The following is an 18,916-nucleotide window of genomic DNA, read 5'->3' as shown; positions in this document are numbered from 1 at the left end:
TGAGTATGATAGAAGCATTGGAAAATGCCAGATCTGTGACGAAATAGCTGAAGCGCGGAAGACTTTCGTCCTTACAACCGTCAAAGAAGCTGCGCTGCATTGCTCCACGATCTGTTGATGAGGCAATGCACGATCAGACACCACATTGGCACTGGCACGCTGAGAAGAGGGAGCAACGTTGCACGTACGAAAGCCACCGACGGAAGACAAGAAATCTCTGCGAAAAATGCCTGGTGCGCGTTTGTCTCTGTGAGGGAAGGAATTGTTTTAATGTATTTTATGCCAAGACAGCGTAAATTGTTTCGTCTTATGCAGATAAACATCTTACTGCTATGTTGTGAACATTAACGCATGTTTTAAAGTTTGCCGCAGCCATTGTTCTCAATGTATGCACCGCTATACGGCTATACCGCGGCCAACGAGCCTTGAATACTTGTGTCAGATTTTGACGACACGTAGCCATTTCAGTGAACAACCATCAGTTGTCTACTTTTTTAACCAAGCCTTATTATTATAGGCTGTTATCTGGGTCTCCAGTAATCAGGCAAAACTAATTTTAAAAAATGGGGCTATAATAAATATAACCAGGGCAGAGATATTCTCAAAAATTACAGATGCCGCAGCGTAAAAAGTTGTGTGAACCTACACGGCACTAGATGAGGTTTGGTCAACAACGTCGCTTCTAATTTTTTGTGCGAATATCGCCTCATGCTCAATTGTTCAATTTTTGAAGTGCTTAATTGATGATGCCAGTGCAGTTTACATTCCACACGTCTTTACACTACTGTTAGGGAGTTTTAGTGATTCGTTTTCACTCAAACAGTTTGCTACCGGTTCTGCCGCTGCCCAAGCATAGTATTCTGTTCTGAGTCACACCTCATTCTCAGTGGCTGTCCGCGAAACCGTTCGAGAACCGGTTGAGTAAAAATGCAGTTAGTAGCGAGTTTTACTGATCGTTTTAGTCGAACAGTTCGCGAACGGTTTTGCCACGAACCAATCAGATGATTACGTTCTGAGACACTTCTCCTGCTCGTTGGTCATGCGCTAAGCCGTTCGCGAACCGTTCGAGGAAAAATAACTCACTCAAAACCCGCTAATGCCTTTCTAGGGAAACCGTTATCTCAACTGCGTCCCATATTTACATATTTCATGCAAGCGGAACAAGTCATTACTTGTCACGCAATGCCCTTCGCTTGGATATCAGCTGAAGAAGTTATGTTCCATACGCGCGCAAACAGTTGATGGGTACAGGATCAAAGTGACATATATGCGATAACTAGTTTTTGCAGTACGTTCCTAGCGCGTATAGTTTTTAAGAATGAACCAACGAAAGTTAAATTATTTATTTAAATATTTGTGTGTCCCACGCTCAGTGTAACACAAAACATTGGTCTCGGTCGGGCGTCAGGCTACGCGTTTGGTGCAGAGTGCACGAAAGCTGGAAAGAAGTCCTTATTACACAACCTTACCGTGTAAAACGTAAAGTGAGATGCTTACATGAACCGGAGCTGTTAATGGAAAAGATGTCCTTTGTAATGCAGGGAGTAAATTGAATCAATCTCTCAAAAACTGGCGCGTCGTACGCTATCGAGACGGGCTGCACAGTTCAGTCATCGTACAGGTTAAAGTGCATCTTCAAATTAATCATTGGCTGCTGCAGACAGAAGTAAGCCTGCTTGACGAATACCAACGCTATGCAGCCGGTATCCCACCATGTGCCCCATTTACACAACGTTGTCTGTGAAATCTGTTATTCAGAAAAGAAGCCAACAACTTACGACGAATCCGGTGTTGCCCTGTGGTATAAGCTTGAGTTATTTCATGCAAGGGATATAATCTCCCCAAAATGTATCGCTTAAGTTATTGGCGCTTGGTTGGCAGCGTACCTTGCTAAATATACAACAACGCAGTAAATCATTTTACACTTTTATTCGATCAAAACAGGTGTATTCCGACAAAAAACACTATTTTCTATCCCGCAAAGGGTGCAGGAAGAGCATTACTAAAGGTGTACTATCGACATACACCACAGTTTATCCAGTGTCGATCATTAACGGCGTAAAGCGGGGTGTTGAAACAAGTGTTTACGTCCAATACACCTTTTTTACACCCCATTTGAACTGGGAATATGGTGTTAAAAATGGTGCTTTAATTCGTGAGACAAAAAAATATGCTGATTTCACAGCTCCGCTCAGCAGCTAATCGCATTATAGGCGATAACCTGAGTTAGAAACGCAGTATTTGACAGGAACACACAGTACACACAGTGACACAGTTGCACGAAGTGTTCACCACTGCAGAAATTAGATGTTAGGAATTTAGCTGATATCTTCGACTCTTTGCAAGCATATAGGTGTTAATTGCACAAACGCGTTCCCGTCACCGTTACAAACGTTTCCCGCCTCACCAGATACAACGAACGTGCCCCAACAAATTGTATTTCAGCATATGATACGTAAATATGATTCGTCCGATACGCCAATATAGGCTTCTGAGGGTGCCCAGGTCCCTTCAAACATCGGCATTCACATTGGTCAACAGTGTTACCAAGTGAACGAGGTGTGCCTGTCACGCATTGCGCTCCGGTTTAGGTTCTACGATGGAACCGCGGCTGGAAGTCTGTCGTGTTCAGGGTGGCGCATGCCATAGAAGCAGGGACGTCGAACTGTATGTCTCGGCACACTGCCGCGGTAGCTAGCTATTTGAGAGGAAATATTTGTCAGAAAACAATACCACCCTAAAAGATGTTTTCTATAAAATACTCCCCTTTTAAGGGTGTTTTTGTTTTTTAACGCACACTATAAGAGGGTTTTATTAGGAATACACTTAATTAAAGGGTGTTCTAGAAAAACACCCTTCATTCGAATGTAAAGGCTACGCCAAAACCTGTGCCGTGTGTGCCTTGGGACAAGCCATTTACACCAAAAAAGTGTGAAACAATCACTGTATACGCTGAGGCGCGAAGTAGTGGTCTGTCCGCCCCTTCATGCACTGAAAACCCGCGTATTTCAGATCCCTGTAGAGTGTGTGCTCTACCAGTGCACCCCATGTCGAAGCAATATTGGCGCTAAGTCGCTTTCATTAAGACTATAGAGGATACTCAGGTTAACGGATAACCAATAAATAGCAATTTATTGCATTTATTCGTGTTATCGTTGCTCGATTGCAACACCGAACACATGGCAAAATAAAACAGATAATTTTGTGAATCGTCCGTTGTTACCTAAACTTGACTCCATGTCACATTCCTTGTTGAACGCTGCCCTTGCATCGGCGTTAGAATGACCTGACATTGAGCAAAAGTGCCGATGTACCCTCACTTTCACATAATTGGTAACTCTAGGCACAGCATATGTGTACTTTGATGTAGAGCCCTGCACGGGCCGACTTTTCCGGGTCTCACGCGGCCCGGGCGCATCGAAAAATGGCCCGGGCCGACCCGGGCTCGGACCTTCATATTTTTATGCAGCCCAGCCCGGCCTTGCCCGGTGGCCCAATGAGTAGAGCACGGCCCGGCCCGGTGACTCGGTGAGTGGATCCCGGACTAGTATTTCCAGCCGTGACGTACGCGTTTGTGGGGCTTATCAAACAAGTTTATAAGTGAATTTATAAGAAAAGACAAGGTCCCAAACATACAAGTGCTGGCGGCTCAACACCGTAGCAGCATGAGACCAAATTAAATCCAGAATTTACGCAGGCATGGGCGTTATCGTTACACTGTCAAGTTTTTGCAGAGGTAGAGGACTCTTTCTCCCAGTCCCTACCCCTCTCACCAAGCTTTGCCAACGTGATGGTGAAATACGTGAGGAGTGAAGAGCAATGTGAAGTGGACGTGAATGTGAATGTGAATGTTCTACAGGGTCGAATCGTACGCATGATGCAGTGTCCTTTGCTTGTCTTTGCAAATATATGCACAGGAATGACGCAAGTGGTGATGATATGAACTAATAGTCCTCCATTGTGTGGAATTAGCTGCGTCACCCGGCCGAGACTGACTCTCGGAAACGTGTTTGTCGGCCCGGGCCCGGCCCGGCCCGGAGCACACGGCCAATAACAGGGGCCCGGGCCCGTGCAGGGCTTTACTTTGATGTTCATAAGATGTTTTAAGAGGAAACTGAGCAGAACAAGATAGACAAAAATAGAAGTTGGTCGCGCGCATATTCTGGCAACATTTTTTAGTTCGTTTTCTTTGGAAACATGAATATTCCGTAAATCGATGCAGATAACAGCATACGCTCGTGCGAGCCGCAGAAAGCACAAAGTATGCACTGCTTCAGCTATGAGGACACGATAAATGATTGAAACATGCCGCTGGACCAATATTGAAATTTAAAGATATGTGTAGGTAGAGTGCTTTGAGGAGAGTTCTTTCGAAGGACCCTGCTCAAAATATATTTCCTTCAATATTAGAAAGTTTTCGAAAGGTTGCGCCCAATCAGAAAACTGTACATTACATCTTCGCTATTAAATGCCTCCTACTTAATTCTGTAACCTTCCCAGAGTGATTTTATGTCATTCCAACGTGGGACACTCTACCGTGATTACCTGATGCAAAGTAGGTTTGACACTCACCCTGTAGTAGGACGCGCAAAGGACGCGATTTTCATTATGTTTCCCATTGTTTATACCCCCTTCACTGTAGAGTTCACCGGCGAAATAAACACATTCTGCTTTATGGTTTTCGAAGTGTACACAAAAACAGTTTCGTTCATCTCTGGGCAGTACCTCTCACGCCAGTGACACTTGAAATCGAAAGTTTCGCAAATTGAACAATTTTCGCAGTGGGTGTTCGGAATATGGCGGTCCAAAGAAAAATAACACCATTGTGTGATTCGATTGTAGAATAATTCCACTATGCGCTTCTAAGAAACGAGAGAACTACTTTTGCCATGCGGGAGAAAATATTTTTTTCGAGACCCCTTTTGGCACGTAAGGAATCACACACAAAGCACAATCAAAACGCGGTAGAAAGTACTGAGACGCGACTAGGGAAAGCACAGAGTATGCCACATTCATGCAATCAACATCCAGCGTCAGGACTTCACAAATGTTCTTTATTTCCCCGTCACTGTTTTACAGGGTTTTGGTTTGTCAATGTTGTGTTCACACTGCAATATGCACACTAATTCATAGGAACTTTTCGCTTTGTAGTGAAGAAACAACAGGACAGACGAGCATCCGGGGGCAACCATCTGACATGTTCATGGGTATCTGAAACGTTTTCTTCCCTGAAGAAAATCGATGTTGGTTTTGATGCAACTGTTGCTTCAGAAATCGTTTTAAAGTAGAGGTACTTATTTGTGCCAGGTACAGCAATGCAGTGTTCGTGTCTCTCAACGGGAATCCTCCTTCACGACCACCATCTTACTGAGGCCTGGGCCCCAACCCATGAGGCCTCAACATTAAGGACAACACTTTTGGTGTTAGGATTTGAACCTCCAGGACGATTACGTTGCAAGCCGCTTAACGGTCTCGCCGACTCCCTCACATGGCTCTTTGCCATGAAATGTGCATGAAAATTTCAAAAACCGTCGGTACCGAAGTCTCCCTTGTGGGGGCACGAATCACGGGCAAGCTTTTCTTATTTTTATACTGGGCAGCATATCCGTGTGTAAAGTAATGCGCGTTGGAGGGGAAAAAATATCTTCTCGCGCATGCCACATAGTAGTTTTCTAGTTTCTTAGGAACACAGAGTGAAAGTGTTCTACAATAGAATAGCAGAACGGTGCTATTTTTATCTCTTCCGCCATATTCCAAGATCTCACTTGAAAAATGAGCAAATTTGTGATGTCTTCGTTTTCAAGGGTCGCTAGCGCGAGAGGTACAGCTCAGAGAAATAAGGCAACTTTTTAATGTGCACCTGAAACACATTATAACACATAATCACATCATACACACACATCATAACACATCACAAATCATAGATCGTGTTTATTTTAACGAAGCATTCTGAAAGGAAGGCAATAAAAAATGTCATACATAGTATAAATTGCGTCCTTGGCGAGTCCAATTAGAGGCTGAAGAAAATTATTATTATTAATTAAATAATATTACAATATTTTAAAAATAAATTAAAAATAAATTATTATCTTTTTTATTTATTTATTTATTTTTGTTGATGAGGCGTACAGGATAGAATGTCGCATCTTCGAATGAGAAAAAAAAAAGGTATTTAGCAGAATATATAATTGGACACGGACTAACTAGTCGCGAAAATATGAGGTACACTTTTGAAACTTGGGGCAACCTTTTGAGCACCTTTCAAATATTGAAGAAAATATATTTTGAACTATTTTGAACTTACGAAACTGCTCTTTCCTCGAAACACTCTACATGCCCAAGTTAAAAGAAAAAAAAAATACGGGTGACGGTACAGCGGCATCTTTTGATCATTTGGTGTGGAATGGCCCAGCTGGATTGATTGCAAAATGTTTCTGGCAATGATAGTTCATGGCTTTATGCCCACTGACGTAAGCTTTCGCTATGTTCATTTCAGTTTGAAACTGGAATTTTAGTGGTCTCATTGTCTGACCCAGCACTATCGGCATCACCTGAGAACCTGTTTTGAACTTGAAAAAATTGGTTGGCTTCGATGGTGCAGCTAGGGAGATTAAGTATTTCGTCCAGTTTTTGAACTCGTCAAAACGTGTAAAAATGTGAACATCCCGGAATCCATGTTGTGAGGTGGTTTGTAATGTGTAATATCCTGTCTTCGAACCTATGCAGAAACTTTCACAATTTACGCCGATTCAACAATTTAAAAATAAACAAATCTGACAATTTAACACCTCAGGAATGTTTCGTCCTTTCCACAACTCATTGAGATACCTCGTTTTCTGTGTTCTGTGTTCATTCTTGTTACAACAGTAAACCAGTCGTGTGCTGAGCTGAACACGTATATCGCTGTGTTTCTCCGAGTATGTGTTTGTAGCTCTACAATCATAAATCTGTCCGACTACCCCAACTTGCTATCTTACTTCGTTCAAATTTTGTAAATACATTTTAACACTTGCATGAGTATGCATCAGTACCTCATTGCACATCCATTTTTTTAAACAAAATTTGTATTTCATGTACTGGAAACGTAGCACAAGTTATTTGCATTAGGCGGATAGAAATCCAGCGAACCGGTGGGGAAGTACGCAGGGAGTTGCCTCAGGACAAGAGGCAACTCCCTTCGTATGTTATTTGCATCGTTTTCTACGGTTACCATTGCTGGAATAATGCTTTCCAATTACAGTCTTGAGCCTAACAGCTAACAGAAGCGCTCTGTTCATGATGCTGAAACTAAGGTACAACATATTGTAATTGAAGGATTCATGCAATCACGCTTTGGTCTGTCCTAACCGCGTATTTCACAGAACAAAGGTGTGACGACCCGTGGACGGCGACAACGACGCGCCTCTGTTGCTGGGCGCTACTGCGCCTGGCAGCCAGAGGTACCGGCACCGTCCTAGCATGAGGTCACACACATCTGCCCGCTGGCACATTCCACCACCGCCGGTCAGGACTCCACCATCAGAAACACCATCTACTCTACAAACGTGGTTGCAAAGTCACACAATAATATGAGCCTTTGTATGACATTATACAGATGATGTTCCGCTATTTGCAGACTGATCCCAACAAAAAACAAAGCAGCTTTTCAGCGTTATTTCTTCATTTTCTACTAGTGTGTTGTCCCTTCATATTGAGTGTGAGGGGCATAAATGCAGCGGATATAGCAAGAAAATATGAGACATTTAATCATACCCTTGTCCCATAACAGATGATCGTCTGCGGGATGGGCCTCCACCTAACCTGTTGATTAGAAATGAGAGAAAAAGCAAGGAGACTCATTAAATTTTATCGTGATTCGCTTCTGAGGACAGGAGAGAAAGAACAGTAGCAGCGATCTCATAAGCCGTGGTTACATGAACGCGACAGAAATGGGTCGAGTTGGTTTATGGCAGCAAATCCTCTCCCATCTGGCCGTGTCAACCTACGTTCTAGATGGGATTGATGAGAGGAGGTGCGATAAGTCAACTCGGCCCATTTCTGTAGGGTTCGTGTAACCACGGCTATATAGGTATAACTTCGGATGTAGAACCTTGCCTCGCGGATTCTTTACAGCTATCATGTCACGGAACGTCGTAGTATAAAAGGTAGGGTCAAAACAGCAAATGTTTGAGCTGGTTCGTTGATCATGATCAGAATTTGAAAGCGCTAAAAGGCGCACGGACAACGAATGAGATGAAGAAGGCGCTACTTCAAACATGGTTTATTAAGGATGCACGTCTTGCACACATTGAAGGAGAGGGGCGGGGATTCCAAGAGAAGCTAGTTCTTTATCAGACAGGTTAGTGAAGGGGTACTGATGCATGACGTGCCGAGTTTGTCTATCCTTTCTGCCTCGATAATCTCACGAGTGGTCTTGATAACTGGTCCCGCTAGCAGACTGCTTTGTTGCAGTACTGGATTGCAGCCGCATGCTTTAGAGTTAAGAGCGAGCCATCCTTCCTTCCCGTTTCCAACATTATTTTTATGCTCCCTGAACATATCGTTTCAACATCTCCCCGTCTGGCCAACGTAACTTTAGCCACATCAAAAGGGGAAACAATATACAAGAGTCTTGGTGCACTGAACGTATAGAACGTAAGGGTCCATACGTTCTGCGGACCAAGAGTGTTGTGTATTGTTTCCCCTTTCCTGTGGCAAAAGTTCCGTTGTTCAGACAGGGAGATGTTTGAACGATTGGCTCAGGCAGCAAAGCAATAACGTTAGAAACGGGAAGGAAGGATGGCTCGCTCTTCACTGTAAAGCATGCGGCTGCAAACCAGTATTTCGACAAAGCAATGTGCCGGTGAGATCAGTTAACAAGACCTCTCGTGAGATTATCGAGGCTGAAAGAATAGATAAACTCGGCACTTTACGCATCAGTACCCACTCACGATGTCTGAAAAGGAACTAGTTTTCTTAGATTCCCGTCCCTTCCTTGTAAGTGTATACAGGCTCTTTCACGAAAATCCCCCGGTTGAATATTTCGAAAATAGCGCCACCTGGCGGGAAACTTTTTTTAGAACCCTTGATGCGCCGCCCACAAACTGGCCGCTCAGTTTCTCATTTGTATGCTCTCGTTAATTACATAGACATCCTGACTTTTTCATTTTACTTCGCTGGGCTTTGGTACCTGTGCCGTAGCAATAGTCACTCTGCGACAGTGCCAAATCAGTAAAAACGATTCGACCTTTACACTCTTACTAAACTCCTAAACAGCATTGCGGTCGTGTCTTTGGATGAGAGAGATAGTGCGTCTTTACCGCCAGAATGACAATAACGTGCCAATGGCGATAAAGCTATTTCGCGCGGAACGAAAGTGGATTGCTGTTAACGTGGGTAGCATTGCCACTCGATGGCGCCTTTTGTAGCGAAATCGCAATCCGTAATCATTACATTACAGTGTACGATCTCCGGAAGGGTGGCTTGGTAGAAATAATTTATTTTTCAAAGACCAGAAATAGCTTTAGCACTCGTTTGGCACTGTCTCAAAGTGACCATTGCTACGGCAGAGGTAGCAAGGCCCGGCGAAGTAAAACAAAGAAGTCAGAATGTTTATTTACGAGCGCATGCGAATGAGGAACTGAGCGGCCAGTTTATGGCCAGCGCATCTAGGATGCTAACCAAAACTACAGTTGGCCATCTCCCATAAAACGCGTCCCTACTGAAATAAAAAAAACCTCTATGAACCATATGGATTCATGTCAGTCCTATAAGACACCATAGGTATATGGCCCCATATTCATGTGGATCCATATGGGTCCTGTATAAACTCTTTTGGGACCCATATGGCTTAATTCATTATGATCCATATGGGTTCCGTTCGAGTTTGTATTGGATCTATGCCCCCAGACAAACCCGCGTGAACCCTGGGGCCCATATGTATATGGACTCATATATTATATCGCAAAAAGACATATCTATATCGATCACTACGGGCCCAAAGAGCACATAAGAAGGTTGGGTAATGAATTAATAAATACTAAAACGAGTAAACATGATTGTGGACGAATAAGCGAAATAATTAGAGAAGTCACAGACATGCTCAAATGGGACTGTCATGTGAGTCTCCAATACTAGGCAGCGGAGGTGCTGTGAAAGTACTTGAATACTATTTACATCAGATATGCACAGAGATTTCAACTGAGTAGTGTACCCCCACTTGAGGCGGTGCTTGATACCCGGCGGTTCAGCCTTATCCGTGGTAGTTGAACACCATCCGGCGGTGACTGAATCCCATCGAGCAACACCGCGGTGTCCCTCGACTGGGTTCCGCGTCTAATATGTCGGCCTAAAACGGTCCTATCGGGACGCGGTTTGTTGTGACGAATTCGTCATTCCTACCTCTCCACGTGTGCGATCAGGGCTTGTGAGAACTCCTAACAGTAGTCGAGATATTTGGAAATCCTTGGCCTCCGTCAGCACAGCAGACACATTCGGAGCACCGTAGCTCCCACCGAGTTCGTTGAATTGACGCCAAAATTTACGTTCGAGTAGCCCTCGAATCGCTGTGCGATCGGTCAAATCACACTGTTAAGGAAAATGAGGAAGAGGGCTCGCGCACGCAACATTCATTGTGTACTGTAGTTCTAATGATTCTGTCCATTAAGGGCTGTTCTGTTCGTCTCTGGCGCTTCCTCAACAAATGCTCCGGCCCGCGAATTGGTGAGGTGGTTTCGACTCTGTACCGATGATCTATGATTACTGACAGCTAACATATGTGCATCGGTCCCTGACTCGTGCAGGGAGACCCCACCGACGCCCGTGCTGGTGGGTGTATAGTGTCGTCGCATCGGGCCTTACCTTCCCCGCCAGGGTCCCATGTAGCTTTTACGTGTTCTTTGTTTTCTTCCGCAGTGTCTCATGCGGGGAGGTCATTTCTGATGCCATTGCTACGAGCAGCCGTGGTGGGACAACCCCGTGCTGGGGCCCCAGCCTAAATCGCCATCATAGCTTTGAAAGTGCAGTCCGAGGTGCGTTGCAAAACCCGATAAATCTCCGTCTTCCTGACATGCATCCGCTACTGCTGGCGCCTGCGGTTCCGCAGCCTCCTCACATCCTAGCCTATGCGAGCTTCATAATGAGGTTGTGTTTCGGCCTCTCATGCAACAAACTCTGATTATCGTTGTGCTTTTGCTGGCACATACGTGGCTGATATGATTTCGTGCGCTGTCGTTCCTGTGATTTTTCCTGTCAATGTAGGTGTCTCGTATTCCGTGATCTGGACCAGCTCATGCTCTGGAATCATCCACGTATGCTCCACCACATCAGTTTCATCATTCTGTGGTAGAACACGTTTAGGCTCTGTACGACAAGCTTCTATACAGACCGTGGTGGGTCCTCTTCTGCTGAAAGCTCGAGAAGTATATTCTCACCAAGATGGGGTACGTACCGTGCTCTTCCCATTCGGTAACTTCCCTCGCACCTGCACTCATCATCGCGTTCGCCGGTTACTGAGGTATGAGACTTCGTTTAAACTTATCGAACTATGGGGGTCTTCGGCCATTTCCGCTTTGTTCACCGTTTCCAATGGATCATACTCGGCTTCCTCAGAAAGCTCATAGGCTTGTTTCCTTCCCGGCGTAACGTACGCTCGGCTCTTGGGTGATGCATGCCGTGCTGCCAGTATCCTCCGAGATTGTCTACACGTATCATCGTGCTTCACAACTTGACTTAGCTCCATCGCTTCGTCCTGTCCTGCGTCTAGAGAGGTGGGAAGCTAGCGACGACCAAGAGCTTCCACCAAAGGCTGTGCTGACGCGCTTGTGACCTTGGTGTCTCTACGCTGGACGGTTTCTGTTGCAGGAGGGCCAGAAGGTTCATCGTCAGCCCCCATTGCAGGTATGAAAATGCTACCTGCTTCAGTGGCTAGCGGAAGGCCATCATGCGAAATAGCGTCACTACGCGTTTCGAAACTCCGGCTGATCTTCCACGTTGCCTCCTGCAGTTTCCGTCGCAGTGCTTCCGTAGTACTATGCCCCCCCCCCCCCCCCCCCGGTCAAGCGGGTCGTCTCAAGAAGCAACTGTGCCAGTGCAAGGACCTTCCTCTGTTCGACGTCCGTAAGTGACATCTCACTGTGAACCACGCCTTCGGGTGGAGATAGTGTGATTTCAGGCACGGCTGCGAATTCTGATATAACTGCAGATTCCACGCTGGCCTCAGGTGCATCCGGGAATAGAGGGGCTCGAGGTTTCTCCGCAGTTGACTTTGCAGCCACCCTGTCCTCTGCTGGACTGATGCCTCCTTCTGCATGTTTCCCGGCAAGTCCAGTTAATGGGACTCCGTGCAGAGGTGAGCCTGTCGATGTTGCTGCCTGTTCTACAGGTTCTTGAGGAGCGTCTACCGGTGCTTCACGTTCTGCGATTTGACCTGTAAATCCTACCTCAAGTAGGACGACTGATGGCAGCAGCAGCTTCAGCACCTTCGCTGCGGTGGCGTACGTGGCATCTGTGAGCTGAAGACTTCAGTTCTCAGGATGGAGCGCGAGGAGAACCGTTAGAGGTGCCGCCATCGGTGTGCTTCCCTGCTCATTCGGCGTCGAGTCTCCGTCGCCTTCGCACGCATGTTCAGAGGGCTCTCGCCCCGAAATCGTCTTTCATCGTGGCTTTCGTTCGCAGGAGTGCTGTGACTGTGTTTTTGTGCCTTACTAGTGATGCCCAGACCCGTTTCTATGCGTGTACCTTGGAAGCTACGTCCAGGAGCCGTTGAATTTTGTAAATTGAAGGTGAGTTGTGTGCCTGTAGTGCCATGTTTTGTGCTCTCTTTTTGTATCCTTCCTAACATTACTTTATCGCATGAGTGTGAATTGATATTGATTCATATTACCTTATCCTCTATCTGATAGATCAGTGTGCTCGTTGACCTAATTGTTAACCTATATAATCACTTCACATCAGGGTGAAGGTGCCACATATGATGCCAATTGGCCCTCTTACTAATGTGGGTGTTGTGTCTACTGTGAAACAGATAGGGCGTACGTAGGACACGGCCAATGTCAAACTAAGAAAAAAAATATCTTAGGCCACTCGTTGGATACCAGTGAGGCCGTGCAAGTAGAATTCCGAAATGGCTGAATAAGAAGTAATTCAATACTCTTCTTTTCCCTCATTAACTTTATTTTTAAACTAAGGGTCGATTAACATGAGACAACTTTTGTTGAGCGCAACCAACTCCTATGTAACTCCATCATCTGCTCCATGGCACTGCAAGCTTTTACAGCTGTGCTTCAATGTTGTTGAATGCAACTTGAATGTAAAAAAAAAAAAATGCTGAATGATTTCAACAAAGAGTCTGCATGGAAGCAGAATGTATTTTTCTACATTGCTTGCATCTATCCCACACCGAAATTGCACGCTATGTTGACTATACACGCACTTTATACGCAATATACGAGATATAGGTCCTATATGTAGTATTATACCGATAGTTGTTATAGCCCATATAAGACTCATAACTCCTGTAATATGTATATCACTTATGGATCCTATATCCAATAACATCACATTTATGGGATCTATACATGTAGCATTTTTCAGTAGGAATGGCTAACATCAGCCATTGATATAGCTGGGATGGCGTCTGATAGGCCTTTCGGCTCATATTACGGCAATCGCATAGAAATAGGAGCGAGTCTCGATTATGTACTTCTTGACGGCCGACATCACAGTGAGACAGTACGAACTCCACGGATGCACTGTGAGTGCGAGTGTTTCGCATCATTATTCTTAGATGCTAAATATTTTGATGTGCATCGTTTCATTTCTGCATTAGGGTTCGACGTGTTAACTTTCGATCTTGTGTTCCTGCCAGAAGAATGCAGCCTGTGACTCAGGTACCAATGCATATCACCTGAAAAACGAATTCCACCTGTGACCAACGTCATATTCCCACAGGCAACCTGTGACTTGTAACAACCATCGTGGCGATCTCTGCACTCTTTTAGAGAATTTTCGTACACGGACGTGAAACGAAATGCCGCAAAACATTGTCCTGTGGCTCATTATATGGCTTTAAGTGAGACCTACGGTCGTCACAGGCTATTCCAGAGACGCTGATTCCATTCGAACAAGCAAACATGCTCTTTCTTGTTGTGCTCCCTTCACAAACAAGTGAAAACACGTAAATACACGCAGCAGTACAATGGTAGTTTAAACCTGAAGGCTCTAACAGCAGCTAGGCTCTTAGGAGGAACATAAAGATATTAAGAAGTAGACACTGTTTTTTGTTTGTTTTTTTTTCATTTCATGGTGCAGTTTTTCATCAGATGCAAGCAAGTGTTCATGATTTGTTCCAGGGCGATTTTGACTAGTTGACGAGTCAGCTCTTGGCGTTCCACTTCTAGTACTTACCCAATTTGACTTTTTCTGGAACATGAACACACACGGTAAACGCAGGTTGAATTGTGGTCTTTCTAAACTCCGTAACGTATTCTGCATACTTAACAATACAATTGTTCGCAAAATTGAGTGCATAAGATCGGATATAGGACACGGCCAATGTCAAACTAAGAAAAAAAAAAAACTTAGGCCACTCGTTGGATACAAGTGACGCCTTGGAAGTAGAATTCCGAAATGGCTGAATAGGAAGTAATTCAATACTCTTCTCTTCCCTCTTGATACTTATTTTAAAACTAAGTGTTGATTAACATGAGACAACTTGTGTTGAGCGTAACCAAGTTGCATCTCCAGGTTGCACTGTGTGCATGCGAAGCTCTGGTTGCACAACCAGAGTTGCAAGAGTTACACGGCCCATCGCTCTAGGACCTGTCAACCTGTCAATCACTTGGCTACTTCGTCCATGCAAACTCCAATTGGAACGACTGGCTGTCATGTGCAATTCCCGTAGAAGTCGGCAGAGGACGCACTTTCACCCATGGCGTCAGTCATGAAGATGCCCAACACTCTGAGGCTGACAACGGCGAGCCCTTTCACCATCACCACTAGCACCAACACCGCCGTTACGAAACTTCTGCGCGTCAGCTGTTGCGGCAGCAACTACGCAGGATGCTGCAATTTTGAAAGTTTCAGCGTCGATGGAGGTAAAACATTTTGTGGCAGCATAAGGAACAGGTGCTTTGTTGCAAGCTTCATTCAAAATGATCAAAGCCATATTCTTGTGCCATCTGTGACCACTACCCACAACTACAACATTTTAAGTTGCTCGCCGTGTAAAAGGGCCTATTTGGTGCAAGCGACGCAACTGTTCGGGAACCAAGTTGCAATGGATAGGGTGAATCAACCCTAAATATAAAACAATGATGAAAGAAAGAAGTAACTGAAAAGTTTAACCAGCTGTAGCACTCGAACCCACACCTTCTGGAGCACCATCCACTAACTTCCTTCTTTCATCATTAATTTCGTAAGCACTTGAGGCTTTGTATATATTTGTCCTTTCTATGTGTTCCAGCCTCAGAACATCAACTGCCATCATGTTAAAAAAAGAACTTTTGAATTTTACATTTTTATTTCGTTTGAAATCACTCATACAGTGATAAGAATTCAATTTCGCATGTGGAATGCTATTTCCAATCAATAAACCAAATTTCTATCTTTCTAATTACAAAGAGGAGGAAAATGTCAAAGCATTGTCTATTCTGCTATTTTCCATATCACAATACATCCAATGATGTGCACATACACAGGAATGCACTTTATATACTCATTTTAATTGGTCAAGCTATCCACAATGAATTAATTCTTTACTGAGTCAGTAATAGCATCACTCCATTATCATCGTGTCCCCAAATATTGCAGTATGCCATTATCATCATCGCCATCTGTCGATGGGCGCTGACATCACGGTTGCAAAAAGTCAGGCGAGGTGGCCGCATCCTCGTCATCATGGTGGGAACACGTCTTCGTGAAAGAAAAATAAGCTAGTGGGAGGGAAAAGACGGGCATGCACAGAGAAGAATTAGAATGCGGAAGAACAATGAACGTCAGGCAATCGCGAACATGCAAGGGAAGGTTACACAAATGTAAAAAAGCACACTGCTAATTGCGATCATGCACGGGCACGAAACACAACTGCTAGAACTACTGCTCTTCTAACTGCGGGCAAAGAATAACAGCAAGGGCTACACATTGCTCAATGTAAATAGAGGATCGCAACAAGGCTTAGGTAAATACACTACTCATTTTGGCAAAAGAAACGCCAGCGGTAGACGCAGCCAAAGTACCAAAAAGGCTAATTACAATCATTAACACGTGGACAGCAGAGCGACCCGTCTGCACTCGGCGACAGCAAACAGAGAACGGACTCTTGGTGCCCTATCACTGTGTATGTGGACGCACATGTACACTGCGCCTCACGCACTCGCAGTGCCACGTGTGGTGCCGGGTGGATGTGGATTCATTACGGTTTTGTTCTTGCGTTCACTTCTTTGCACTTTGTTTGAAAGAGGTCTCCAAGCTGTCCAAGATAAAGAGCACTGGGGCTTTCGAAAGTACAGCATGTCATAAGGGAATGAAAACTGCTTGGGGATGCCCTGTGATCGTGTTCCCTTTTTCTCTCCTCGCATACAGATACGTCGACGTTCCCAGCCCTGCCGGCCTGGAAGACCCAGGCCTTCTCCACTCCGTCCCTGCTGCCGGAGTCCAGCTCCCGTTCACAGGGCGGTTCTGCACGCGCACCCGGTCCTGCCGTCCCCCAGCGCCACTCCATGGCGACGTAGACCATCGTTGCACACGGCCAGCCGGTATCCTGGTCATCCCGATCGCGTTGGACAAGCAAACTGCCGCCTCTTCGAGGTGATGATGTGGCCCTCGCGCAGACTCCCTTTCGGGACCACACCCTGACAGAGCGACACCCCGCGGACCCAGCGCATCCACTCACGGCGGAAGAGGGGCGACTGCTCTGTCCAACATGACACGTTCCCTCAGCAAGGGCCCTCTCCATCTCGCCCGCATCGAAGCCGCTCGCAAGGACAGCGATGTCAGCGCGGCTCTGTCAACACTGAGACGTCACAAGCAGGAACTACTAGCAGAGGAAAGGCCTCCTCCACATCCGGCTGCAGTCCCGCAGTCACCCTTGGACGAGGCTGTGAACTGTGACTGCTGTGAACTTAGAACTGTCCGATGACCTAATGTTCCTCTAAGGGGAGGGGATGTATCAGATCTAGCGTTCGAAAATCATCCGACAGAGCGCGCGAAAGGGTGCCAACGACAACAAGTGGCACGACTGAAGTGGATACTTGAGCGGAGGATGCGTTAACCCATGGCCTATTTCTTGGTTTGTCTGCTGCCCTGAATGGGGACAGGAAGGCTGTTATCTGAGAGGTGATAAACCCTTCGATGTTGTTTTGAACTTTTCTATTGCGTGTTCCTTCGTTCGCGTAGCAGACGGGTTGGTTCCTGGAGGTTGTGGAAATACAGGTTTCCACAGCTCGCAGCTTTTCACGCTTCTATCCCCCGTTACTTGTTTGTGTTGAGTAGTGCATTGATCTCGCTCTTGCTGTGATTCCTTGCCCACAAGTAAGCTTGTAGTACTTGTAGTTAGCCATTGTGTTTTTTGCCCCCGTATGTTTCTGATCAGCAGAGTACTTTGAACTCTGAACAACAGAGTACTGCCCATATGTGCCTTCCCTCCCGCGGGCATATTTTTCTTCCACGAAGGAGGGCTGCGACCTGACGACCATGTACCATACGAGGGGGCTGCCACCTGGTGGCATACATTGCAACCAGGAGAGCCAGCTGGTGTGACCCTTCACAACAGTGATGGTGGCGCCAAGCAATGGATGGCGAGTACAACAATGGGATGCTGGTGCTACTTAGTCATTAAAGAAATAACTATGAATCGACTGAACAATTGAATGAGTATATAAAGCGCATTCCTGTGTATGTGGGCATTCCTGTGTGTATTATACAATATTTCAATCCCTATCTTTAATTAGCATAAGAATTGATTTGAAATTTGGTCTCTTGGTTGGAAATGGTGTGCCCCATTTTAAACTTGCATTCTTGTTCATGTATTAGCAAGTTAAAATAAAAATAAATGATTAATAATTGATTTTTTAAATCGAATTTTAACAGCAATTATAGACTGAGGAGGAGAGTATCGAACGGGTCGTTATTCCGCCATTTTGAATTACTACTCTGGTATGCATTATGCGATCAAGTAGCCCTCCAATGTTGTACGAGCGCAGATAAATATCTGGATAATCTCACTGCAAAATCAGTGTATCACTGCTCTATGTTCTCGTGTACCCATTTAGTACACTTGACATCGCGTGTGTTACGACGGCTGGCCGCAAATTGAAAGAAAAAAGAGCACGACCTCTCTGCAGGTGCGTAAGCCGTAGGTTGATCTAACTTCCGTAAGAGGACGAGAGAAATTACGCCTGCGCTTTATGTCACGCCGGGCTCGACCGCGCCACCTCCAAGGGCACTCCGTTTGTTACAATGCATGATTTGCTAAAACCACAGACCACAGTGAGCATTACTAATAGAAAATGCACATTTGAGCTGGATTCCTCGCTTCGTACTCACCGGCTTCGGCTCTTCATGCTGCAGAATGAAGATAGAATATGAGTGAATAGGTGCATGCAACTGAACATGCGAGGTACGCTATTTAAAACAATGGACCGCCTTTCCTTCGCCTGTTTTTCAGCTTTGCCACCTCCCTCTGCTAAGGCTGCCTTCGCCTACCCACGTTGGTGTTTTGCACTTTTCAACGTGTCCAAGAGGAATTGTTGAAATATTTTTTACGGTCTCTCAATCCCCCACCTTCTTTTGCCCGAAATTCGGCTACTAAAATTGTAATTAATGAAGTTTGGGTAGTTCGTGTTATATTTTTTGCACACTTTGTTCTAGAAGGACGTAGAACTCAACTGCAAAAACGACATCTATGCTACTCTCATAGCCTTTGATAAAAATTATCTAA

General features: G+C 45.3%; 1 protein-coding gene across 1 annotated transcript in view; it reads right to left on the bottom strand.

Annotated features, from left to right (window-relative positions):
- Nucleotides 1–1,774: 1,774 nt before the first annotated feature.
- LOC135383963 (uncharacterized) overlaps nt 1,775–18,916 on the bottom strand; it is a 298,299-nt gene continuing 281,157 nt past the window's right edge. The window contains exons 24-27 of the mRNA XM_064613239.1: nt 18,523–18,540; nt 14,386–14,400; nt 7,753–7,800; nt 1,775–1,796 (exon numbers count right to left, since the gene is read on the bottom strand). Coding sequence (XP_064469309.1) covers nt 1,775–1,796; nt 7,753–7,800; nt 14,386–14,400; nt 18,523–18,540 — 103 coding nt within the window. The remainder of the gene's footprint in view (nt 1,797–7,752; nt 7,801–14,385; nt 14,401–18,522; nt 18,541–18,916) is intronic.

Source organism: Ornithodoros turicata, chromosome 1 (assembly GCF_037126465.1).
Source record: "Ornithodoros turicata isolate Travis chromosome 1, ASM3712646v1, whole genome shotgun sequence".
NCBI lineage: Eukaryota > Metazoa > Arthropoda > Arachnida > Ixodida > Argasidae > Ornithodoros > Ornithodoros turicata.
Note: the sequence above shows the minus strand (reverse complement) of the source record. Positions and strands in the feature narration are given on the sequence as shown.